The sequence below is a fragment of the Rhineura floridana genome, chromosome 8 (genome assembly GCF_030035675.1).
Source record: "Rhineura floridana isolate rRhiFlo1 chromosome 8, rRhiFlo1.hap2, whole genome shotgun sequence".
Lineage (NCBI taxonomy): Eukaryota > Metazoa > Chordata > Lepidosauria > Squamata > Rhineuridae > Rhineura > Rhineura floridana.
Window position 1 is genome coordinate 73,153,540 of NC_084487.1, and position 26,472 is coordinate 73,180,011.

At 40.5% G+C, this 26,472-nt stretch overlaps 1 protein-coding gene across 2 annotated transcripts in view; it reads left to right on the plus strand.

Moving 5' to 3' along the window:
• CPM (carboxypeptidase M) overlaps positions 1–26,472 on the plus strand; it is a 64,971-nt gene that overhangs the window by 15,255 nt on the left and 23,244 nt on the right. Inside the window, exon 3 of one of the 2 annotated variants that reach the window (XM_061639782.1) lies at positions 11,194–11,291. In XM_061639782.1, coding sequence (XP_061495766.1) covers positions 11,194–11,291 — 98 coding nt within the window. Of the gene's footprint in view, positions 1–11,193; positions 11,292–18,801; positions 18,898–26,472 lie in introns of those variants that run through there. The other variant, XM_061639783.1, reaches the window with a different exon arrangement.

Below are 26,472 nucleotides of genomic sequence, written 5' to 3' on the forward strand. Positions count from 1 at the left end.
CCTACTATACACAATACTTTTTGTGAACTGTTTTATCATATGGTACACATGTTAGGTGGTGCATATTGCTGATGTTACCGTACACGTTTGAGACTGCTATGACACCTGAGGACACAGGTAAGATAGTTTTTACAAGTCATTTTAAGAATGCCGTTTAGTCTCTAGTTTATTATTTTGGAATTAGGCATATAGGTATCAGACTGCAGAAGCGAGTCATTTTAAAATCCAATAGAAGTGCTGATCAAAGTGGCTCTTTCATTCTTGTTACAAGGGTGTGGAAACTCAAATATTGTTGGTAGAATCACTTATGAAATTGCCCCTCGGGGCTAAAGTAGGAGTAATGTTATTCATGTTATTAGCCCTTGCATGACTGGTTGTTCTTAACAAATAGTAGGTGCAGAGACCTCTAAACTGGATCAGGACAATGACTGGAGGCATTCAAGAGGCAGCTGGATAGCCATCTGTCAGGAATGCTTTGATTTGGATTCCTGCATTGAGCAGGGGGTTGGACTTGATGGCCTTATGGGTCCCTTCCCACTCTATTACTCTGATTCTATGGAATGGGAGGTGAGGGTGCTTTCACCCTTTGCCCCCACCATGATCTCAATCTGTATTATCTTATTCCCTCCCTCTCACACACACATACATGCTTTCTTTCTTTATAAACCATTTAGAGACTGTCTATTAAGTGGTATATAAAATTTGTTAAATAAATAATGGGAGGGAGGCCTGACCCTGTTGAGTCAGAAATAAAAGGAGAACCACAACAAAAATTAATAGGCATAGGGAGGGCTTTCACTAAGACCACAGCACATACACTGCAGTTCTGATTAAAATAACCCTGCCCCCCTGCTCCTCCTATTACATTTTTTAAAACCATGATGTATTTTTAATAGCAACTTTAGCATTGTTTCTAGTTGTTTGTTGTTATGTGCCTTCAAGTTGATTACGACTTTTGGCAACACTATGAATCAGTGACCTCCAAGGGCATCTGTCGTGAACCACCCTGTTTAGATCTTGTAAGTTCTGTGGCTTCCTTTATGGAATCAATCCATCTCTTGTTTGGCCTTCCTCTTTTTCTACTCCCTTCTGTTTTCCCCAGCATTATTGTCTATTCTAGTGAATCAGATCTTCTCATTATGTCTCCAAAGTATTATAACCTCAGTTTCATCATTTTAGCTTCTAGTGATAGTTCTGGTTTAATTTGTTCTAACACCCAATCATTTGTCTTTTTTGCAGTCCATGGTATGCGCAAAGCTCTCCTCCAACACCACATTTCAAATGAGTTGATTTTTCTCTTATTAATTTTTTCCACTGTCCATCTTTCACATCCATACATAGAGATCGGGAATACCATGGTCTGAATGATCCTGACTTTAGTGTTCAGTGATACATCTTTACATTTGAGGACCTTTTCTAGTTCCCTCATAGCTGTCCTCCCCAATCCTAGCCTTCTTCTGATTTCTTGACTATTGTTTCCATTTTGGTTAATGACTGTGCCAAGGTACTGATAATCCTTGACAAGTTCAATGTCCTCATTGTCAACTGTAATGTTACATAAAACTCTGTTGTCATTACTTTCGTCTTTTTGACGTTCAGCTGTAGTCCTGCTTTTGTGCTTTCCTCTTTAACTTCACCAGCTCATCAGCATTCATTTCAAATCATTACTGGTTTCTGCTAGTAGTATGGTATGGTCTGCATATCTTAAATTGTTGATATTTCTCCCTCCAATTTTTACACCTCCTTTATCTTGGTCCAATCCCGCTTTTCATATGATATGTTCTTCGTACAGATTAAATAAATAGGCTGATAAAATGCACCCCTGTCTCACACCCTTTCCGATTGGGAATCAGTCGGTTTTTCCATATTCTGTCATTACAGTAGCCTCTTGTCCAGCGTATAGATTGCATATCAGGACAATCAGATGCTGTGCCACCCACATTTCTTTTAAAGCATTCCATAGTTTTTCATGATCTACACAGTCTATAATCTATAAAGCACAGGGAGATTTTCTTCTGAAATTCCTTGGTACGTTCCACTATCCAACGTATGTTTGCAATATGATCTCTGGTGCCCCTTCCATTTCTAAATCCAGCTTGGGCATCTGGCATTTCTTGCTCTATATATGGTAAGAGCCTTCGTTGTAGAATCTTGAGCATTACTTTACTTGCATGGGATCTTAAGGCAATTGTTTGATAATTACTGCATTCCCTGGGATCTCCTTTTTTTGGAATTGGGATGTATATTGAACGCTCCCAGTCTGTGGGCCATTGCTTAGTTTTCCATATTTCTTGACAAATGTTTGTCAAAATTTGGACAGATTCTGTCTCAGTAGCTTGTAGCACTCTATTGGTATGCCATCTGTTCCTGGTGATTTGTTTCTTCCAAGTATTTTAAGAGGAGCTTTCACCTCACATTCTAAAATTTCTGGTTCTTAATCATACTGTTCCTCTGTGAATGAATCTGTCATCCTGGCATCTCTTTTATAGAGTACTTCAGTGTATTGCTTCCATCTTCCTTTTATTTCATCTCAGTCAGTCAGTGTGTTCCCCTGTTGATTATTCAGCATCCCTACTCTTGGTTTAAATTTCCCTTTCATTTCTCTAATCTTTTGGCATTATGATTGCTTTGTTGTTGTCCTTTAGCTTTACTCTGATTTTTGATATTGCCAGTCATGATCTGTACCGCAGTCTGCTCCTGGTCTTGTTTTCGCAGAAAGTATGGAGCTTCTCCATCTTCTGTTATCAATTATAAAATCAATTTGATTCCTATATTGACCATTTGGTGATGTCCACGTGTATAGTCATCTTTTCAGTTGCTCAAAAAATGTGTTTGCAAGAAACAAATTATTGGCTTCACAGAATTCAATAAGTCTTTCTCCTGCTTCGTTTCTGTCTCCTAAGCCCCATTTCCCCACAATTCCTAGTTCTTCTGTGTTCCTTACTTTTGCATTCCAATCCCCCATGATTATCAGCACACCTTGTTTTGGTGTGTGATCAATTTCTTCCTGTACTTCTGTGTAAAATCTCTCCAATTCCTCTTCTTCTGCATTTGCCATTGGAGCATAGACTTGGATGGTTGGCGATCACTCGTGGCCGAGTAAGATTGTCTTCCAAGATAATTTGGTTGGAAGACGCCTGTGTGTGAATTTGTTTTATGGGGGGAGATCGGCGCACGATGATCAACACACAAACTTGACAGAAAAAGACTTTGATCCAATGGCATGGGTACCACAATGATTGGAAGTCTTTTATCTGCTGCAGCCTTCATCCACCTTCACAGCTGTTGTAACATACACATTGTTATCCTCCATCTCTTCTGCCATTGAGGACATTCTTGGATCACTCTTTGTCTGGTTCCTCTCCCTTGACCTTACTGCCATGAGTGACCCTGCTGGGAGCACATGACTCCCAACAGCATCGCTCACAGGGTTCATTGGAACACTCAAGCCCACTCACCACTACAAGGTGACGATCCAGCGAGGGGCTTGGATGATGGTTATGTTAATAGGTTTCCATTTAATCTCATTGATATAAGTCGCTCAGACCTTGCGTTGTAGCTCCTAATTGCTTTTGCTACGTCACTTCTCACTATTAAAGGAACGCCATTTCTTCTGAATTTCTCATTTCCTGCATAAAATATTTTATAGATGCCTGATTGAAACTGTCCCATTCCCACCCATTTTAATTCACTCACGCCAAGTATTGTAATGTTGATACGTTGTAATGTTGATACATTTCTTGCTTGACAATTTCTAACTTTCCCTGGTTCATGCTTCTCACATTGCATGTTCCTATTGTGTGCGTCGTACAACTCCGGACTCTCCTTTTGCATCTGTGCGTATCAGCCTCTGGGTTTCCTTTTGGCTTTCACCTGCTGCATCATTAGTCACAGCGCTACTCGTGCTTTGTTCTTCCCCAGTAACTCGGTGAGTGCCTTCTGACCTGGGGGTCTCATCTTCCAGCACTATCTCGTGTTGCATTTTGTACACTCTGTTCATAGGGTTTTCATGGTAAGAGATATTCAGAGGTGGTTTACCATTGCCTTCCTCTGTGTTTGGATGCATCTTAGTCTGGTGTCTCAGCTTTGACCATTCCGCCTTGGGTGCCCCTGCTAGGAGTGTAGCCTCTTGGTCTAGACTCCGGCATTGCTCTCAGCTTCTTCAGTACTCTCAACCCCCCTCACCACGTTAAGGTGTGCATCCTAAAGGGGAGCGTCTAGTTTAACCCTACCAAATGACTCAGTAACCTTTTGCAGAATGATTCAGCATTAATGTGGATTATCATATATCTACTAATATCTGGGAATCATACTTCAGTAACATATATGTGCAAAAACAGACCTGTCATCATTAAACAAGAGCTAATATAAATACCTTCCCTGAGTGGCCTCCTGTCACTATCTCTGAAATCACTAGTTTTATTACCAAACTTAATCAGGTAAAGCTGCGGGGGCTGATAATATTTATGTGGAAATGTTGAAGTCAAATGTAAAATGGTGGGCTCCAGTGTTAGTGACTCTATTGTATCAACAATTCAGCATGTATTCCAGAGGACTGGGGGCTGGCTATAATTATTCCAATATATAAAAAAGGAAAAAAATCAAACCCTGCCAGTTACAGACCAATTAGTTTGCTGAGTATCATCAGCAAGTTGCATGCCAGCCATCTTCACAAAAGGTTACTAAATTGGATGGAGCAGGCAAACATAATTGAAGATGAACAAGCTGGCTTTAGGGCAGGGTGTTCTACAGTTGACCAGGGTCTCGTGCTTCAACACTTGGCTGAAAAATATACATCACCATCTGGAGAAACCCTTTATAGATTTTAAGTCAGCTTTTGACCTGACCCCAAGGGATAGATTATGGGAAAAATTTGAGGCTTCCACTATTGATAGGCGATTACTAACACTTATTCATAGTCTCTACGAAAACACTTGTTTGCAGGTAAAATGTGACCAAGTTGGCCACCTGTCTGGTCCCATTCCAACTTTCAATGGAGTTAAACAGGGTTGTATCCTGGGCCCTACCCTGTTTAACTTCTACATTAATTCCTTGGTCAAAAAAGTAACAGATGCCAATCTTCACCCCCCTAAATTGGCATCCAGATCCATGTCAATTCTGCTTTATCCAGATGGCACGGTCCTTCTGTCTTTGATGTGCATAGGGCTGAGGTGCCTTTTAAGAGCCTTGGACTCCTATTGCAAAAACAAACTGTTGTCTATTAACTATACTAAGACAAAGGTACTGGTTTTTACTAAGAAGAGAAGCACAGATGGCATATAAATGAACATACAATTGAACAGGTCACATCCTATAGATACTTGGAAGTAACCTTTCATTCATCAGGCTCCTGGAATCCTCAAATAAATAATGCCATTATGAATGCACCGAGGTGTGCAAAAGCATTCCTCTTTTTTTTTTACCAGAGGGGGTCAACATGTACTCTCAGCTATTCAGGTGTTTGTAGCTAAGATCATGATGCTCCAGATGCATTATTGGTTGAAGATGTTGTTTTGTCCAATGGGTTTAGCCCCAGTGATGCTTATTGACATCTTCCAATCAAAATGGAAGAAGACACTAACGCTGAAATTACAAAAGCTGGGTTTTTCTTCTGATGCTATATTGGCTTTAGGATAACACTAAAGCCAAAGCAGTTATAAAGCAGCATATTAGGGACATTGAACACCAGGGACATTGAACACCAAGAACATCTAGGGTTGGCCACACTCTACTTATACTTTAGGGATAATATGGTGGCGTTTGCACCCACAAATTATTTAACAGAACTGACTATCCCTAAATATAGGAAAGCTTTTATGCTTGTGTCTCCTGGGTGTAAAGGGCCAGCTAAAGATCACCCCCACAGTGAGTGGCTCAGGGGTTACATGCCCTGCCACCTGTGCAGCCGTGGGCAAGATGCATAGTCCCAAGGATCCCAGTCCCCCCCCCCCAGCTGGCAGTTGTGGTCAAGAAAGGGGCTGGCTTGTGCAGCTGTGGCAAGCTGAGCAGGCCCCAGCCAGCTGGGGAGGACTAGCCTCAGAGGGAGGTAATGGTAAACCCCCTCTGAATACTGCTTACCATGAAAACCCTATTCATAAGGTAGCCATAAGACGGGATCGACTTAAAGGCAGTCCACTTCCATTTTTACGCTAGCAAAGTTCAGTGTTCTACCTTCCGCTTTCCTGGAAGGCAGATACAAGAGTATCCTATTGAGAGCATCTGCCATTTTTATCATGATTTTAGAGCTATTTTTATTACTCAGATATTATCAAAATCTCCTGGCAGATCTGATTTATTTTATCTGGAACAATTGTTGTCTGACCGGAATCCATGGGTCACAAGGAAAGTGACCAGCTTCCATGCAGCTTCTATTGATTGTCGGAGAGCAAGGATTAAATAATAATTTCATAATTTTAACCCTCAATACTTTTATGCTTTATAAGGAAATTTCTTATTGCGGTTTGCTTGGTTTTAATATGTACAAGGGTTATTAATTTTACTTTTTATATTTTGCATTTGTTGTACAATTCTGTATGGACTGGTCTTTGTAATAAAATAATCAGCCAATCAATCAGTTTAGCCCTACAGCAATTTAGCAGATCATAATCTTTTCTTTTTCTCTTATGTCAGCAAGGTTCTAGTATTGATATAAATGAGTTTCGCTCATCAGTATCCTTTCTGGAATTATCTTAGATTCAGGTCATTGTGCATGCTGTGGTAATTTCACTTATAGAAATGACCCTATCCAAATGACCACCCCTCTGTCTGTCTATTTTCTTAGCACAACATATTCCTGGTTTGGGGATAAGTACTATATACATATTGAAATAGGCATTACTCTGAAAACAATAATAAAAGGACTCTGGAGATTCCCAAGTTGATCTGCAAACAGATAGTTTCATTGTGACATGAAAGGTTGGTAATAAAAAGTAATAAGCAGTTGAAAGATTAGGAAAGTTGCATTTCTACCAAATACACCAGTGAAACATTCTCACTGCACAAACAATGGCCGGTAGTTGTTTTCAGTTATAGAAAGAACTTAACTGCTAGGTCAACATCACTGTTTTCAGTGCTTTCATTCCACCAGGAATGAAAGCAAAGTTTGTCCTGATGTCTGAAAGAATATCAGGTTTCAGGTTTCTCACTCCTGTATGTGAACTTTTAAAATCAACAGTAAGACTTCAGTAGTTTTGTCTGTACATAAACAATGCAGCATTCACATGGGCACTGGATCCTAGCAGAAGGCAATCACAAAAGTTCAATTATAAGCAACAGTGCAATCCTATACATGTCTACTCAAAATTAAATCCCATTTATTTCAGTTGTGCTTAGTCCTTCCCAGGTAAGCGAGTTTAGAATTGCAGCCTAAGTGACTGATAGAACAGACAGAGGCTTAATATCATTTAGCTAAATGTTTTGGCTTTGTCCTTTGTTAGCAAAATATACCATAATCCAATGCATGTTTACTCAAAAGTAAGACCCATACTTGTATACAATAGTTCTTGCTTTCAGGTAAGTATGCATAGAATTGGAGTCTCTGTGGTACACTGATGGTTTTGATTGCAAATTAAAGGGAAAAGTTACTTGTAGTATTGTTCGCACTTTTTATAGAAATGTGTTTAAAACAGGCACTTTTATTTGTGAGGGGGAGCACCTATGGGGCCTTGATTGGGAACATGTACCTGGACCCTTTGCCAGTTTGTTGCTGAAAATTGCCCCCTTCTTAGCTGCTATTTGCCCCCAAAGGCGCTAACTGTAGTAAACAGTGCCTTTGGCAGCAAACTAGGGTTGAGGCTCAGGGCCTGAGACTGATCCTGTATCTTTAGGAGAAGAGAAAGTCAGCCAAGTGCAGGTGTTCTTGCAACTCTGTAATGGGAAAAACCACAAGGTGGAATTCTCCCTTCCCCCTGCACAACTTTTAAAGATACAAGTTGTGCAGGGGGAAAGGAGAATTCCACCTTGTGGTTTTTCCCATTACACTGTTGCAAGAACACCTGCACTTGGCTGACTTTCTCTTCTCCTAAAGATACAGGATCATTCTCAGGCCCTGAGCCTGGCAACCCTAAGGGGCAGCCAACATGATGTCCTCCAGAAGTTGCTAGACAACAACTCCCATCAGTCCTGCCATGGCAAATGGTCTGTGATGATGGGAGTTGTAGGCCAGTAACATGTGGAGGGCAACACATTGGCTACCCTGATCAAATCTTTTCAGGATACTTAGAGGTTATTTATAACATAACATTATAATAGAAGCTTACATACAGTATGTGCTCTCTTTGCAAAGGTACAAATAAGTCCAAGAGAATAGCAGTGTGGATCAGGTGCAGATTCAAACTATGTAATGCAATACTTCTTTTAAGAAGTGAAAGTCTTCCCTAGATAAGGAAAAAAGAAAGGGAAACAAACAAATATTCAGTTGTCAAGCAAGCAAAATAAAAAAAGAGCATCTTGCTAAAAAGCATAAACCAGCCAGGGAGATGATTGTACTATTACATGACAAAGGTGTAAAAAGATTATGGAACAAAGTTGGATAGGTTTGAGGGATGAAGTGAATTCTTGTTATAGGTCCATGTAAGATAATTGACAGATATTCACACCAAAACCGCTTTCTGCAGAGAGAGAATCTGAAGAACACTCTCAAATAGTGGGGTCAAAAGATACAGTTCTAGGACACATTGACAAATTAAAATTAACAAGACACCAGACCTGGAGGGCATGCATTCAAGAGTTTTTACTCACATGTGAAATTATTTGCAAAATAAGCAACTTTCCATTAAACCTTGTTGCAGGAGCACTAGCAGGAAGCCCAATTGTGGCATTCACATGCTATAGTAAACCATAGTTCACTGTTTAAAGTGAGCACACAGATTGCTACTGCTTCACTCCTTCCCTAGTGCAAACCACAGTCTATTATGCAAAACAAGGTTTTTCCTTGGCTTCCTGATCCTGGTTTGTTCAGGTGAAATAAACCATGATCCCTGGTTTGGACATAACACTAAGCCATAGATTGTGGCTTGTTGTGCTCGCTTGCACAACTAGGGCAGAGCAAAGCAGGAGCAAGTTCCATGTTCACAACAGACTTTTAACTACACTTTATCATGAAGTGTGAATGCAGTCAGTGTTGTTGTTATGTGCCTTCAAGTCGATTACGACTTATGGTGACCCTGTGAATCAGTGACCTCCAATAGCATCTGTCATCTGAAAAGCATAGGGTGATTTCCTTCTGAAATTCTTTGGTCCATTCCATTGTCCAATGTATGTTTGCAATATGATCTCTGGTACTTCTTCCCTTTGTGAATCCAGAGTGGACATCAGGCATTTTTCGCTCCATATATGGTAAAAGCCTTTGTTGTAGAAGCAGTCAGTGCAGCACCATTTTTTAAAAAAAGTATATGGGGAAGCTAGGAAACTATCCTAAACTCTTTTATAAGGTAAACTGTGGAAAGCATTATGAAACCAATAATAACTATGCACAGAAAAATAAACTTTTTTGAGCTAGTCAGCATAGCTTTTCACCAAGCTTTCAGAATTCTTTGAGAGTGGCAACAAACATATAGATAATCTGATAGACATTATTTACTTGGGGTGTAGTGGTAAATTCTGAAATGCAGGCACTCTTCATGACAAGCCCCTTAGCCACACTGTTTCTAAGACTTTATAACCAAAAGGAACTTTTGAATAGTGCAGGCACTGGGCTCCTCCAGACACCCCGTGTATTGAGCATTCATCCTGCTTTGTTTGCATGAAGATGTGTCTTCCTGTTAGTCATTCATTAATTCCACACTTTTCAGTTCATTTCACCATGACTTTCCTAACCACAAAGACTGCTTTTTAAAACAATTGATTTGTTGTGGTAGGATGATGAGCGTTTTGATCCACTTTAACTGAACAAACCCAAGCTGCATCTGTTAAGGATATATTGCTGTCTGTGTATATCAGGCCTTAGTTCTTTTCAGTGAATCTGTTGTTTCTCTTTTAATTATCCTTTGTATCAGTGAAATAACAAGTTGAAAAAAGCCATCCTTGATCATTTTTGTTTTGTTGTATTGGATTATTCATTTGGCTCTTCCTTTTAATTTATATATTTTATTTTAATTTATTTATACCCCACCTTTCCTCCAAGGAGCTCAGAGTGGCATACATGATTTCCCCCCTTCCAGTACAGCAACCCTGTGAGGTAGGCTAGATTGAGAAACAGTGACTGCCCCAAGGTCATCCAGTGAGCTTTATCGCTGGGTAGGGAGTTGAACCTTGGTCACCCAGTTCCTCATTAAGTGTTGCAATCTAGAGGTTGCAAAGACAACTCTAAAAGAAGAGGCAGCCTTACCTTGAGACAAGATGGAGATAGCTATTTCAGATGGCAGGTTCTGGATAGTAGAATGGAACAGCGATTCAGCTAGAGAACTTCACAGTGGTTTGTGCCCCTTATTAGTTAGTATGTGCAGTGCTACTTCCATTTTTTTCACCTCCGCAAACAAAATGTCTTGGGCCAGCCCTGGCTTTAAGTAAACCATTTAAGGGTCTTTAATGAGTTCAGTATTCATCCCAGTTGCCCTTAGATAAATTTGGTTTTGCAGTAATTCCCAATATCTCCCAACTGTCTGACCAACAATTTATTCCATGTTCTGTTAAGAAAGTTGATTCTTGTACCATATTTGGTATTCTGTTGGGGGGTGGGGGGGTGGGTTGTTTTTTTAAGTAAGCTCTTATTTGCTTTACTTTTGTTTTTATGATTCTTTTGTAAAGGATTTCGTGATGATATATTTTTAAAGTCTTGTTCTATTAAATAAGGCTTTGTTAGTAGAAGTGGATTTAGCTTTTAAGACTGGGCAAACATTTCCAAAATGTGTGTGTGTGTTTTTAAAATGATATTGTTTAAATTTGATTTTTGCCTTAAGCTAAAAAACAAATAATGTTTGGCCTGCCATCCTGTGCATAATTACCCATGCTTAAATGCCACTAACTTCAGGGATTTTGATTTGTGTGCATGTAGTGAATTGCTGTCCAGCTGCTTATTGGTCTGGAGATCAGGAGATCCAGTGCCTACTATTCTAGGAAGTAGGAGGGGGAGGTGACATGGGGATTCAATTAAACCGAAGGAGACATAGGGGTTTGTTCCAGCCCTTTATTGTTTTGCTTTGTATTATTTCACCATGGTATATATATATATGTAAATTTCTTTTCCACTTTAAGGTAGAGACCTGTGGGTTCTTGCTCTGGGAAGGTTTCCAACCCAACATAAGATTGGCATACCAGAGTTCAAGTATGTTGCTAATATGCATGGGGATGAGGTACGTCTACTACTTCAATTGTTGCATTTTCCTTTACAGCATTGTTTACCAGGTCTTTCAAAGTCTGGTATAATTTTTCTCTCTTTAGGGATGTAATATTGAAGGATGGAAGTGTCATGAGAGAAAGAAAGGCATGTGCTAAACATTTAATTGTGAGCAAAGGGGTACACATAACATTTAGAGAAATCAGCTGTTTAGATCATTCCTCAACAGTGTGTATTAAACTTTCTTTACTTCAGTTGCCTGCAGCTAAAGACACTAATGGAGAAAATTATACATATGATCTTCCTGAAGAATTCCCTAGAACTCCTACCTTGATAGGAATGAACCACAAAAAGAGTTGTAGTCTGGCCTACTTTGTGCCTTATTAGCAGTCATCAATAGTCATTCCAAAGAGTGTATGGGACAATAATTGCCCTGGCTAGTTCCTCAAGGCTCATTTACCTTGTGGCCAAAATTGAATGTTGATACTGATATGGCTGAGATAGCATTTCAAACTCCATTATGAAAAGAATTAGTCATTATAAAAATAATGTTTTAATTGCACTTGTGTGTTGTGTGGGCAGGCCTCTGAAGTATAATTATAGTAATAGCCAGTGTTTCCTCTATAAACCTCAGGATTATAACCTGGAATAGCCTGGGGCTTTTATTTTCTCATTCTTTTCTTCTTTTACCTCCTTTTCTCTTCAGATATATTTGTTTTCTTTAACTCTTCCTGATCTCTTTGGAAACAAATGATGTCAAAATCTTTATGTACATATTGGATATATTTCTTATTCTAATCAGACTAGCTGGAATTTGAAAGTGCAGGGCCATATGAAGTGTCAGGTGCAATTTAAAGAACTACATGGATTTGTTGTGTTTTAGCAAAACTGAATGACAATTGATCTTGCTGATGACATATCTGTTTTTTTCTTCCTCTGAATATGTAAAAAAATGAGCAGATAATAATGTTGAAATATTGTAAGTTTATCCAGGTGAATTTGTTTGGATATTTGGTTAGTTGACTTGTTTTTACATATTTTCCTGTCACATTAGCTGTATATACTAGCATTTTCTGTTATTTTTCCTATTTTAACCGTACATTAATAGAGTTAGAGATTCAGACCAGCTAGATGGAAGCAGATTCTCAACATAATAAGGCACCATAGACAAACAGAAAGAAAAGACAAAAACTATCATTTGTCATATTGGTTTATTTATGAAGTTGAAAAATGTAAGGGATATTTTATGCATTCATTTTTTAAAATAGCAAAATTGCATGTAGGGGCATAAGTAACATTGATAGGTGTCCAAAGTAGCTGACAGTACCTCAAACTAAGGGATGTTTTGATAGAAGTAGGCCCCAATGCATTCATTGGGTCTTACTGCCTAGTAAGTGTGTTTGGGATTGCAGTTTGAGGATGAAATCCTATTGCCACTCACTTGGGAGTAAGTTTCATTAAAATCTATGAGACTTACTCCTGAATAGACATGTGTAGGATTGCTCTATTAGCATTTTTGGAAAATGCAGATTGAGGGCTGTATTATTTTTGTAATAAGCTAGAAGTGTTATTAAAATGTGGCTTCCACACAGCATTTACTATAGTGCTATGTTAACTACCAATGCCCTTCCTTATCACCAAGATCCTTCTATAATGTCTGCTCACAAATACAGAGCAATTTAAACCTTAGCTGTGGAGCAATGGAGCGGCAGATCCAGTTTGCACCTGAAGTCCTGCTCGCTTATGCAGCCAAAGGCAAAAGGGGAGGCTGGCATCACTCTGGACTTGAGGATCAGGCCTCTGTGCGGTATCCATAGTTTTGAAGCGACCAGTGCCCTGCCCTGCTACACCCCATTTCAGGGCTTTCCATAAGCTACTGATGTGGAAGAACTACTGGCAGCATCTTCCCACCCAACTGGCAAAGTTGAAGCCTCAATTGCAGTGGAGCTGCCTCCAACCAATAATACCATCCTATACCCACCCATCCACCTCAACATAGTGGGGTTAGGATTGCACTCCATCTCATTCAGCAAAAGTTCCTGGAAATGTCAAATAACAGTTTACTGCTTTCAAGTTCAGCCACTTTTATTATTGCTTCTTATCAATCCTGAGGGAAATGCATGAGTAATTCCTCTCTGAATAGCTTCCATGAGTTGTCCCAGGTCAGTTTCTTTCCCACGAGGGGAGGAAGTCTTTAATTACTGATTTCCTCTCATTATTTTCATTTATATTTTTAGTGGTAAAACAGTGCTATTACAGCACTACAGTAATTAAACACACACATATACATACTAACTATGGGAAAAAAACTAGTCTGGGACAATTCACTAACTCATTCTGTAGCCAGGATGAGTAGAAACCAATGAAACCCACTAAACATGCAAAATGGAAGTGTATTTACTTATTTTATTTATTTCATATAAGCATACAAACTTAGTCCCTAAGTGGTTTACAGAAATCCTGTACACATTTCTGACAGTGATCCCTATTGAACTCAGTAGGACTTTTTTTCTGAGTGGACATGCATACAATTGTACTGTACCCAAAGCACAGGAGCCACAAAAAGCCTCAATATCACTTTGGTCCATCTACATTGGACAGGCTGGGGCTTAAATTCATTTTATTAGAAATGGTTTAAGAGTTATTTATTTTTTGCTACAATGAGGTCTGAAAAAACATAGGGGAACCCAGCATAAACTAGATGTCAATGATTTGAAAATGCTATCTCGTTATTCTCTAAAAAAATGTGTGAATACACCTAACTGTAATCCTATCAGGTATGTTAGATTGCAGCTGCATACACACCAAACATTTAAAGCACATCCCTCCCCAAGAATCCTGGAAACAGTAGTTTGTTAAGGATACTGGGAATTGTAGCTCTGTGAGAGGTAAACTATTGTTCCCAGGATGCTTTGCAGGAGATGTGTATGCTTTAAATGTATGGTGTTTATGCAGAGACAGAGACTTGACACAAGCCCTACTCAAGCATTCAAAATAATGTGTGAGGGCTAAAAGTGTGATGGAGGAGGATGCCACTTTCCCCTTTAGTGTCCCTTCACATGCAAGGCACACTTGCTCCATCCCCGACCTTCCCAGAAAGTCTAAAGGAAGCTTGTGCACATACTTACGAGCCTCCTTGTAATAGGGAACCCTTTTAAGATGAATGGGCTTTCAAAGCTTTCAGCTCAATGCAGGAAGATCAGGGTGGTGTGGGTGCACTTGGTGCATGTATGCCTCAACTCCTCAATTTAAGCTCTCATGCGTTCTTTTGAATGCTTGAATGGGCTAAAGGAGGGTGGGGAAACTGGCTCTTCAGATGTTGTAGTTCGACAGCTCCTATAAACCATGACCATTGGCTATGCTGGCAGGGGCTGGAATCCAACAACATCTGGAGGGCCACAGGTTCCTCATCCCCTGGCTAAAGACTTGTACTGTTTGGATTATAGTGGCATTGGTGTCACAGATATCTAACATACATTACATCACTGAAGATTAACAGTACTGTTTTACATTTTCCACCTCCAGCCAAACCAGTGCACTTCAAGAAAGGGGCAGCACATACAAACTATTTTGATCAATGGGATCCCTTCTAATCCTGTATTTATATCTCTGAGATGTTTCCTGTGCCTTGTAGGAGAAGGAACACAAGGGTTTTCTAACATTTTCTGTAAATGGACACATAAGGCCATTTAATAGGGAGAGAAAGAGGTGCTCTGTTCCCCTTTTCCGTATTGCCAGAAAAGTCTCTCTCTCTCTCTCTTCTCTCTCTCTCTCTCTCTCTTCTCTCTCTCTCTCTCTCTCTCTCTCTCTCTCTCTCTCTCGTGTGTGTGTGTGTGTGTGTGTGTTTGTGTGTGTGAGAAATAGAGAGACTTGCAATTGGATCTCTGTTTGTGGGGATGAATTAAATTAATGCATTTGTTTCTTCTGACATTGCTCAGTTCCAGTCTTTCCTCAAAATTTTATTTAACCAGGACCATGAATTCTGGCTGGATTATACACAGAATTAGCTATCACACATTGACTTTGTCAGTAACATTTACATGGAGCCAATTAAAACTTTTAAGCAAGATGATTGATTTTCTTTTGTTAGGAAGCCTTACGTTTTCTATGCTGTGATCCATTTGTATAATAATTTATATAAAGACATATTTAATCCATAAAGGAATTCTTATAGATTAAACACACATTCTTTTAATCTAATGAAAATCTCTCACCCAGCATCACAATAATCATGAACTCTATGGGCAAAACTGATTATCTGGGCATGAAATACAAAGATGTCAGATTCTTTTACATAATTCTTAAGAATGCTAGGAACCTAACTGCTATTTTCCCGTATCTGCACTCTGAACTGCAATGTGTATATATTTGGCAGTGGGGTGAGGAGTAATTGTTGTATGTCTAGTGGGAAAATAATATTTACAAGTTAAGCATTTTAACTACACAACAGGCTCTTTCTCTGTTCTCAGTTCTTTCTCAGGTTTCAACCTAAATTCAAATTACCTGATTGAATTGATGCATTTTGCAGATAGAAAAAGCATTATAGTCACATAATGGTAGTGCTGGAAGGGAAAGCAGAATATTTTACACATTTACACACTGTCATTGGTAGAGGAATGTGGCAGTAGGGAAAGGAAGATCAGGATTAAATGGCCATTGAGAAGAAGCCATGGGAGGAAGCCATGGGAGAAAACCTTCCTCTTTCAACAAGCCTTTTAAGTTGAGACCTATCCCAGTCTGCATCTCTGTTGGAATTGCTTTTTAATATATTCTTAAACCTTCTTTCTAAAATGTTTTTAATGTTAGATGTTTTGAAAGCTTTTTTTAAGTAGCGTTTTTAGAGATGTTTGTTTTAATGTGTTTTAAAGTTTGTCGTTATGATGTTTTAAAGTTTTTAGTGCTTTTGTTTGCCACCCTGGGCTCCTGCTGGGAGGAAGGGTGGGATATGAATTAAATAGTAAATAAATAAATTAAATTAATAAATCCTATAAAATGATCATCATCTGGAGCCCTTTAGGCCTCCACCAGGTTTTGGCCATGATCCAAAGAAGCACTGACAGAGCTTTCCCAGTGGCTATTGTGGAACAGCTTGGCATTTGTGTTGTGATTTCGTTTTTTAACTTTTTATACCTGTCTGTAGAATTCAACTACACATGTGGCTTGTTTGATTAGCAGTCACTCCTTGTATCCACAGATTTATCTATTGCAGTGATCCATGTGTGCACTGGCCACTTCATATTAGGGAAGGAACCAATCCACATGCACATTCATTGGCACACTCTGGACTTCTATTGAAATGAACAGAGACTCTCATGTGTGTAGGAGTTCCATATATATATCAAATGCACACGGAACTTGAAATCCGGTTTGATGTCTCGTCTACATGTTTGGGAAGGCTTTTAAAAATTATCTAAATGCTCAGCACTGGTTTGTGATATAGATATGAGGTCACTTATAGAACTATAGCATGAGGTAGCTTCACACAGTATTACCTGGAGAAAACCTCATAATAGGACAAAGGTGATTGTGAAATACTAAGGAAAATTCACTTTCCACAGGGTGGGGCTAAACTGAAGGGAGTTTGTAGGCAACAGAGAACATAGAAGAGACTGCCTAGCCCAGTGCAAAAGGTTGAGGATGTGAATTTATGCAGGCAGGTGCCACAGTAATTGAAAATAACATTCACTAACAGGCAAAAAACCTTGCGGTTTAAGAATGTACCTATAGCCAACAGATACTTATCTCAAACTTTAGAAAGCAGGGAAATTGGGCAGCTGTAGTGAATGCACCAGGGGAGCCGGAGACCTGATCTCCTCTCTGAGATATTGTACTGCCCTACACATTTGTCAAAATGCAAGCACAATTTGGGTTGGTCTTTCACAGTCCAATCCACTTCCTGTGTAGCTTGGAAGAATTGGGTAACATGTACCTCTGAGCGTATGGTGAGTGGTGGCAATACCTGCAATCAGCCCAAATAACAGAAATAAGAAATGTGCTGCACTGATCTTGTTTTAGCAGGGAGGAAGCAACAATATTAAGACAGTTGATAGAGTTCAAATAGCAATTTTGAATATGTTTGATATGGAGGGGCGAGGAGGGGGAAGGGAGAGAGAAGGGGAGGAAGGGGAGGGGTAGGGAGGAAGAGGGAAGGAGGGGGAGGGGATTGGGTGTGTGGGCACTGGGCAGAAGGGAAAACCCCTTTCCTTTCAAAAAAGGAAAACATTGTGAACAGTATCATTCTTTTTCAGGGTTTCCCCCACCTTTTTATTCTACAGCAGGCACATGTAATCTCCCACTCAAATTTAAACCAAAGCTGTCACTGGCTGCATCCACACCGGACCTTTATTCCATTTTAGACAGTTATGGCTTCCTCCAAAGAATCCTGGGAAGTGTAGTCAGTGAAGGCTGCTGAGAGTCTGCTGAGAGTAGACTCCCTATTCACCTCACAGAGCTACAATCCCCAGAATTGGGGAAGAGGGGCGGACTGTTAAACCACTCTGGCCGCTAGAGCTCTGTCAGGGGAATAGGAGTCTCCTCTCAGCACCCTTCACAAACTACACTTCCCAGGATTCTTTGGGGGAAGACTGTCTAAAGTGAAATAAAGGTCTGGTGTGGATGCGGCCTCCTGATTAGGCAAGCCAAGCAGCTGTGAGTCTGGCTTTTAGAACACTGACAGTTGGTTCTTACTGAGCATGCCTGGGCTTATCACTGACTTCAATGCTAAATTTCTTAAATTAATTAAAAATCAGCCAGGCATTTTTTTTAGCTGCAAAAGATGAAGGTCAGAGTATTGGGCCAGGTCAGTAATAGGATTAAAGGTACTCTATGAACATGGCTGATTTTTAATTAATTTCAACAGATTATGAGAACTTTGACAAAGAAGTCAAAAAGGATCTGGTTTTTCTCTCTTTTTACACTTTGAACTCTCTATTCTTTCTGACTGTTTTGTGTTATCGCCATGAAAATTTAGAGGGTGGTTAAGCATTTCTGAGTTCAGGACTATAAGTTTTGTAAGGTTTTGTTTTGAAATGAGTTTATGGAAAGCATCAGAGTGGCATGGGGGGTATTTTCAATTTAACATTGCAGAATGTGAAAAATGCATGCTGGCTATAGTATACAGCTACTCTTGTGGCTGTATAATACTACTGTAACAAAATACTCTTTTAATGTGGATTGTAGCTCCTTCTCTTCGAATAAACATTTGAAGTGTTTCTCTTTCATTCAGTCCTGAAAAAGGACCCAATATGCAAATCATTGTATACTCTAACCAGCAAACACTAGTCTGATAAAAAAGCCCTCCAAACTTCTTTTTCTTGACAGCTGCAAAGTGATAGCATTGTTCTAAATTGTTGCTGAGTAGTAGGTCTGACTGTGCTGACAAAGAAGCATTATTTTTAGCAGCCATTGACAGTGCCAATATGAGCATAGCTTTTAAAAAACTGCACATGATCTATTCCTTAATGGGGAAAACAACAAAAAAGGTTTTGGTTTTATTTCAAACCACATAGGCAAAGGAAAACACGCAAAGGAAAACACTTCACCTGGTGTCATGGTGATGACAGGTGATTGACAGGATGGTGGCCCTGCCTATCTGTCAAAGTGGCCTCTGGGTACTGAGTGAGGTAAGGCTTCCCATTTAGGTAAGATTCTCAATCCCTGGTCTCTCCATTCATTAAATATTAAACTTCAATTCATTCCCTTGTGCTGTTTCTCATATCTGTATTTGCATGGCCTCTCATGTTTATTATTTTGCCCAGGCATTTCACCTTTTTAGGGAAGGTAATTGAGAGGGTTGTGGTGCAGGAATTGCAAGTACTCTTGGATGAAACAGATCTTGACCCATTCCAACCTGGGTTCAGGCCTGGTTATGGGACTGAATCGGCCTTGGTTGCCCTGATGGCTTTCCTTTATCATCCTGATGGATGACCTTTATATGCACAATGTAAGAAGTGGACCTTTAGTGCTGTGGCACCTATCCTTTGGAATTCCCCCCCTTAAATATTAGACAGGCACCATCTCTGTTATCTTCTACTGAGGACCTTCCTATTTCAACAAGCCTTTTAAGTAGAGACATGCCAGTCTGTGGCTGTGTTGGCATTGCTTTTAAAGATGCTTTTAAACCTTTTTTTAAAAAAGATATTTTAAAATATGTTTTGTTTTAATATGTTTTTAAAGATTTTGTTTTAATATATTTGAAAGTCTGTTTTTATTATGCTTTTGAGGGTTTTTAGTGTTTTTGTTTGTCGCACTGGGCTCCTACTGGGATGAAGGGTGGGATATACATTTAATAAATACTAATAATAATTTCAGCATGTTGAATCCTTAATTTGATTGCAGTTTTATGTTTGGGACTAGTTTAATTGCTGGTTGTTGCTGGTTGTTCCTGCTGATGGTGTTTTACTGTTGAATTTTTATAATATAGTTTTACTGTTTTAACTATGTGGTGCTGTGCAGGGAACTTATGCTTAAGGGTGATTATAAATACACATTTGGTAAATTTTCTCTTTGTCCTATTAGAACTCATGTCTTCAGTTGCATTTTCCTCTTGAGGAAGAGGTACTGGTTCTTTTGAATAGATTTTTTTTTATTGTTGGCTAATTGTTGTATAGCTGGTGTGGGGAACCTTTGACTCTCTAGATGTAGCTGAATTACAACTCCCATCATCCCTGGCCATTGGCCATGTTTGCTGGGACTGATGGAAATTGTAGTTTAGGAACATCTGGAGGGCCAAAGGTTTCCCACACCTATTGTACAGGTTTAATTCTAACTTTTTAGTCTTGCTTAGCAAGTGCAAAGTTGTCCCTTTCCATGCACTCTCTCTCTCTTTCTCTCTTTTCTTTTTTTAAGATTTGTTTTCTTTTTTTTTAAGTCCTGTAAGCAGGGACATGTGCCTTTTGTTCATGTAAAGAACGCATTATATTTTTTGTGCTTTTATATAATAATGGATTATGACATTCCCAACCTCTGATGTGATTTTCTTGTAGTTGCAGTTTGACACAAAGTGACTGCTAGAGAAGCAACTAGGAATTAGATCAATACTTTATAATTTAATGTTTGAGTGGAACTGCTGTAAGTTCTTCAGCTGCAGTGAGATCATGACAATGCCAGCAAGACAAAAATGGCTTACATTGAGCAGACTTTTTTTATCAAGGAAATAATAACCTCTGACTACTATTGGAAAAAATGAAATGGACTGCCTTCAAGTTGGGTGTTGGACTATGACCTGGGAGACCAGGGTTGGAATCCTCACACAGCCATGAAGCTCGCTGGGTGACCTTCGGCCAGTCACTGCCTCTCAGCCTCAGAGGAAGGCAATGGTAACCCCCCTCTGAACACAGTTTACCATGAAAACACTATTAATAGGGTCACCCATAAGTGCTGGTTAAAAGCCTTTCTAGTTATACCTAGGGATTGAATCAGGAGTGGGAAACCCCTGGACCATGAAATGGATATAGCTTATGAGGCCTCCAAATCTAGCCCACGGGCTGTGTTGCTGTCTTCATCCACCTACCCCCCCCCGCAGCAGTTAAGAACATAAGAATGCCCACTTAGTTTAGCATTCCATTCTCACAGCGGCCATCCAGTTGCCTATGAAAAGTCCGCAAGAAGGACCTGAATGCAAAAGCACTCTCCCCACTTGTGATTAACAGATATTCAGAGGCATACTGCTGCCAATAGCTTAGGCTTCTTCTTCTTCGTCGTCTTCTTTGTCTTCTTCTTCCTCTTCTTCCTCTTTGTCGTCTTCTTCCTCTTCTTCCCTCCTCCTCTTCCTCCTCCTCCTCCTTCTTTTTCTTCTTCCTCCTCCTCCTCCTTCTTTTTCTTCTTCCTCCTCCTCCTCCTCCTCCTCTTCCTAAGTTTCAGTTGGTGCTGATCAGTAGTGTAGTGGTAAATTCAGAAGTGCAGAGTCCCTTCATGATAGTCACAGCCATGCCCCCTCTCCTTCACCTCCTATTTTGCTGTTGGGTTGAGAATAAGATCCTTGTGTTAATGCCTTTGCCCACCACAACTGATGTTCCTAGCAGGGCTGTGGAGTCGGAGTCGGGAGCAATTTTGGGTGGAGTCGGAGTCGGTAGAAATGTACCGACTCCGACTTCAAAATAAATTTTGATTGACAATTTTTAAAACATATAAATTCAAAATGTCAAAGAAGCTTCCCAAGAAGTCAGCTGTAGTTGAGCATTTCACCATAACTCAAGATGGAAAACATTTTGTGTGTCAGTGTATGACACAGGACCCAGATGAAGACAAATGCTGTGATGCCAAGATCAGCGCATATTCAGGCAGCGATAAAAATGCTCCTAGAAGAGCTTCCTATTTAAAAAGACATTTACAGCCCTTTCCAGGGCTGTGGAGTGGGAAGCAATTTTGGGTGGAGTTGGAGTCGGACAGTAGAAAAATAGAGGAGTCGGAGTCGAAGGTTTGGCGTACCGACTCCACAGCCCTGGCTCCTAGGCACCAATGAGCATGAAAGAGCTACTGAGAAGAGTTTTCTCAGTGGCTGACTCACCTCCTTTCACTCTTATTGGATCCAATCAGCAGGAAAGAACAAGGAAGCATGTTAAAATACTCTTCTCAGTGGCTAACACTCTCCCCTTCCATGCTGATTGGCTCACAGCACACTGGAGACATAAAGACCCTGCTGGGACCTTGTACCTAAAAAAAAAGTAAGGGGTCTAAGACCTCCTGAGACACTGGACGACTGCACCCCTGGTGCCAATGTAAGCAAGATTAACAAGATTAATTGCCATGCCAGGAGGTTGTCACAGCTGAGGATAAAAGGGTTAACCCTCCCCTCCCTGAGTCTTGTGACTTCCCTGAACCCCCTTGTGATGTTCCTGCTTATAGTGTAAATACGGTAAGTGCTGTTTATATAGAAGACATATGGTAAGTGGAGTGAAAGAGGAGGGGGAGTACATGAGCAGTAGAATGCTGGATGATTGGCTGAGCATTTGAATGGCTGGGAGTATAAATGGAAGAATGACAGTTGAATCTGGGTGGATGGGAGTGTGGAGAAAGAGGTGTTTGAGGGTGGAGGTCAGGAGTGTGGAGAAAGAGGGAGTTGGAGTTCTGATTAATAATAAGTCAAGTACAAAACAGGAATAGATGAAACCATACGCTTGTGAAACATTCTAAAACTAATCTTGTTATTTCTGATATTTAATAAATGCTTATTTGGTTTACCAAAGGTCTGATCCTTGGCTGGGGGATATACATACCAGAAGGGAGGGCAAGGTAATTACCAAGGCTGAACAGAAACAGTATCTAATGGTGGCAGTGGTGAAGGGAGGAATAATAACAATTCAAGTATCCAGAGCAACCCAGAGTTGTATGCGTTATCTATAAAGATACAAGGGGGTTGGGAACAGCATAAGCACGCAGTCACAAAAGTAACCAGCTAGAGAGAGACTCAGGCAAAGTCTCTGGGAGTATTGGTTATAGGACGTGACTGGTGGTGCTTCCTAGCAGGGGGATCTAGTGAGATCTGTGCTAGAGCGGATTGAGAAACCATATAAAGGATGGTCCGGACTGGTGGTATCCCTGGTGGTGCCTAGTGAAAGGCAGTAGCCACAAGCAGGTGGGAACCTGACAGGGAGAACCAGGGAAGGGCGTCACACCCATCTCCCCCATGTGCCAATTGGGTTTGGGGAAAAAGCTTCATATTGCCTGTAAGAGGAGGTTATTTGCAAGCCTAATTACTGTGCATGGTGAGCATTTTCAAAGGAGATTAACCCTCCCCTCCTTTTATTTATTTATTTATTATACTTGTATACCGCCCCATAGCTGAAGCTCTCTGGTCAGTTTACAGTAACTAAAAACAAATACAATTTAAAATACATCTTTTAAAAAACAATATAAAAACACATGCTAAAATGCCTGGGAGAAGAGGAAAGTCTTGACCTGGCGCCGAAAAGATAACAGTGTTGGCGCCAGGCGCACCTCGTCAAAGAGATCATTCCATAATTTGGGGGCGTCAACTGAGAAGGCCCTCTCCCTTGTTACCATTCTCCGAGTTTCCCTTGGAGTAGGCACCCGGAGGAGGGCCTTTGATCTTGAACTTAGTGTACGGGTGGGTTCGTATCGGGAGAGGCGTTCCATCAGGTATTGTGGTCCCAAGCCGTGTAAGGCTTTATAGGTTAAAACCAGCACCTTGAATCAAGATCAGAAACATAAAGGCAGCCAGTGCAAGCGGGCCAGAATCGGTTTTATATGTCCGGACCGTCTGGTCCCTGTTACCAATCTGGCCGCTGCATTTTGCACAAGCTGCAGTTTCCGAACCGTCTTCAAAGGCAGCCCTAATTTAGAGGTTACCAGAGCATGGACAACTGAAGCCAGGTTATCCCTGTCCAGATAGGGACGTAGTTGGGCCACCAACCAAAGTTGGTAGAAGGCACTCCGTGCCACTGAGGCTACCTGAGCCTCAAGTGACAGAGATGATTCTAGGAGAACCCCCAAGCTACGAACCTGCTCCTTCAGGGGGAGTGCAACCCCATCCAGGACAGGTTGGACATTCACCATCCGGTCAGAAGAACCACCCACTAGCAGCATCTCAGTCTTGTCTGGATTGAGCCTCAGTTTATTAGCCCTCACCCAGTCCATTGTCACAGCCAGACACTGGTTCAGCGCATTGACAGCCTCACCTGAAGAAGATGAAAAGGAGAAATAGAGCTGCATGTCATCAGCCTACCGATGGCAATGCACTCCAAAGCTCCGGATGACCGCACCCAACGGTTTCATGTAGATGTTGAACAGCATGGGGGACAGAACTCACCCCTGCAGAACCCCATACTGGAGAGTCCAGGGTGTTGAGCAATGTTCCCCAAGCACCACCTTCTGGAGGCGACCTGCCAAGTAGGAGCGGAACCACTGCAATGCAGTCCCTCCCACTCCCAACTCAGCCAGTCTCCCCAGAAGGATACCATGGTCAATGGTATCGAAACCCACTGAGAGATCAAGGAGAATCAACAGAGTCACACTCCCCCGTCTCTCTCCCGACAAAGGTCATCATACAGGGCGACCAAGGCTGTTTCTGTACCAAAACCAGGCCTGAAACCCGACTGAAATGGATCCAGATAATCAGTCTCATCCAAGAGTGTCTGGAGCTGGCCCACAACCACTCATTCAAGGACCTTGTCCAGGAATGGAACATTTGCTACCGGCCTATAGTTATTAAGATTTTATGGGTCCAGGGAGGGTCTCTTCAGGAGTGGTCTCACTATCGCCTCTTTCGGGCAGCCAGGGACCACCCCCTCTCGCAGAGAGGCATTAATCACCTCCCTGGCCCAGCTGGCTGTTCCATCCCTGCTAGCTTTTATTAGCCAAGAAGGGCAAGGATCCCTTTTGCACTTCAACTTGCCTGCTGAATAATATCCCGCACACACACACAGTATTTAGGCTTGGAAAAAAACTCTCATTATTAAATATTAACTAGTGTATGCACATCATGGTCTAGGAAAAGTGTCAGAGATCCCAAAGTAGGAAAAGCCCTGAAACATCTTCTTTTCCATTTTTGTGAACCATGAAATGTGGCCAGGTACGAGACTTCCCAGGAGGATCCCTCCGCCTGTGCTGCCTCTGAGACGGGCTCCCGTCTTGGATGAAACTTATCCAGTTTTAAATTCAGTCAGAAGGGTTTTTTCTGACTGGGGATGATTTCTTCCGGATAGGGAAGAAGCGTGAGATCTGCCACATGGTTTTGTTTCGATTGTTGAAGCCTGGAATTCGTCAGAATTGCCTGTCTTCCAGCAGTTCAGACAGAGCGAGGATTTTATGCTAGCTCAGCTGGATAAGTGACCCGTTTTTTTTTAACGGACTAGCAGGCAAACCTCCTGTCTACATTTATCATTTTCTTATCTATATAGCTAAAGAGATTTGTCAAAGTAACAGCAATTAAGATAACCTAGATGAGGTAAGACTTTCCTTCTTTATTTACGGAACTAAGGGGGAAGAAAATATAAATAGCTTATCTTTTTTTTTTATTGCAAAAAGCTGACATGGAAAATTGTGTTTTAAAGATTACAACGGATGAGAGCTTTCTCATTGGGAGAGATAAGAAATCTTTTTGATTTACAAGACTTTTGTGTAATATATATAAAGGACTATTTTTTCTGATCTACTTTTTTTGTTGTTGTTGTTGACGAATCTGCTCATTCTCTCTGCTACTAGTTATTTGAACGCTGTGAACTAAAAGCTGTTTTTGCACTTCTGGACATTTATGAGATAAGGACTGTCTAGCGTGTGACGTTAGTTGGTTGGAAAGATTAACTCCTTTGTAACTGGATAAAGAAATAAACTGCTCTTTGCTTGGGACATTGAAAATTGAAGGAGTTTTGTTCTTTTGGTTTTAAGAATGGCAATTAAGAAGATCATGGATGTACAAGAAGGGACTTTATTTCTAGACATGCTTCAGAAAATAATGGATGGGATTAACTCAATAAAACAAGAACTGAGAAATAATAGACAAGCGTGGAGAACTGAATTTCATGAAATGAGACAGGAGCTGAAAGAAACTCAGGATTCTATGAGAAAGGAGAATAAAGATAGATCTGGAAAACAAAAAAAGGATGAAAGAGAAATTAAAGGCAAGGTTCAATCTATGGAGATTGGCTTAAATATGGACATGAAAAAAGATTTGGATTTCCTGGTTGTGACGGATCCTGGAGATAAATATTACAGTTTGGAATACAGCACAGTTTGGAATACAGCGCTGTCTCTGAAGGAATTGAAGAGATTGGAGATAAAGATATTATCGGTTCAAAAAAATTCCTGGACTGGAAGGATTTGATGGAACTTGAAATGGAGAAAGTTAATAGAATTAATCCCTGTTTTGTGTCAATGGAAAAACCTTCAAGAAATGTACTAGTGTATCATGTGGAAAAGAGGAGCAGAGATGCGGCTTTGAAACAATACTTCAGTGTTACGTTTGGATTTGATGGTAAGAAAATATCTGTGATGGAGGAAATTCCTATCAGACTTTTATTATATGACTATGACAGCAAGATTTTTGGGTGCGTAAAGATGGAAGATGGACCCAATATGGATAATGACAGAAGAGCGATTTGAAACTACTGGACTCAGTAGATTTGATGAGTTGGATTAATTGACATGTTTATTTAGAAAAAAAATTGATTGACATATATCTCAAGGATTGGAAACTTCTCTTTGACTTTTTGTGGAAGATTAAAATGGTATGTTGTTAA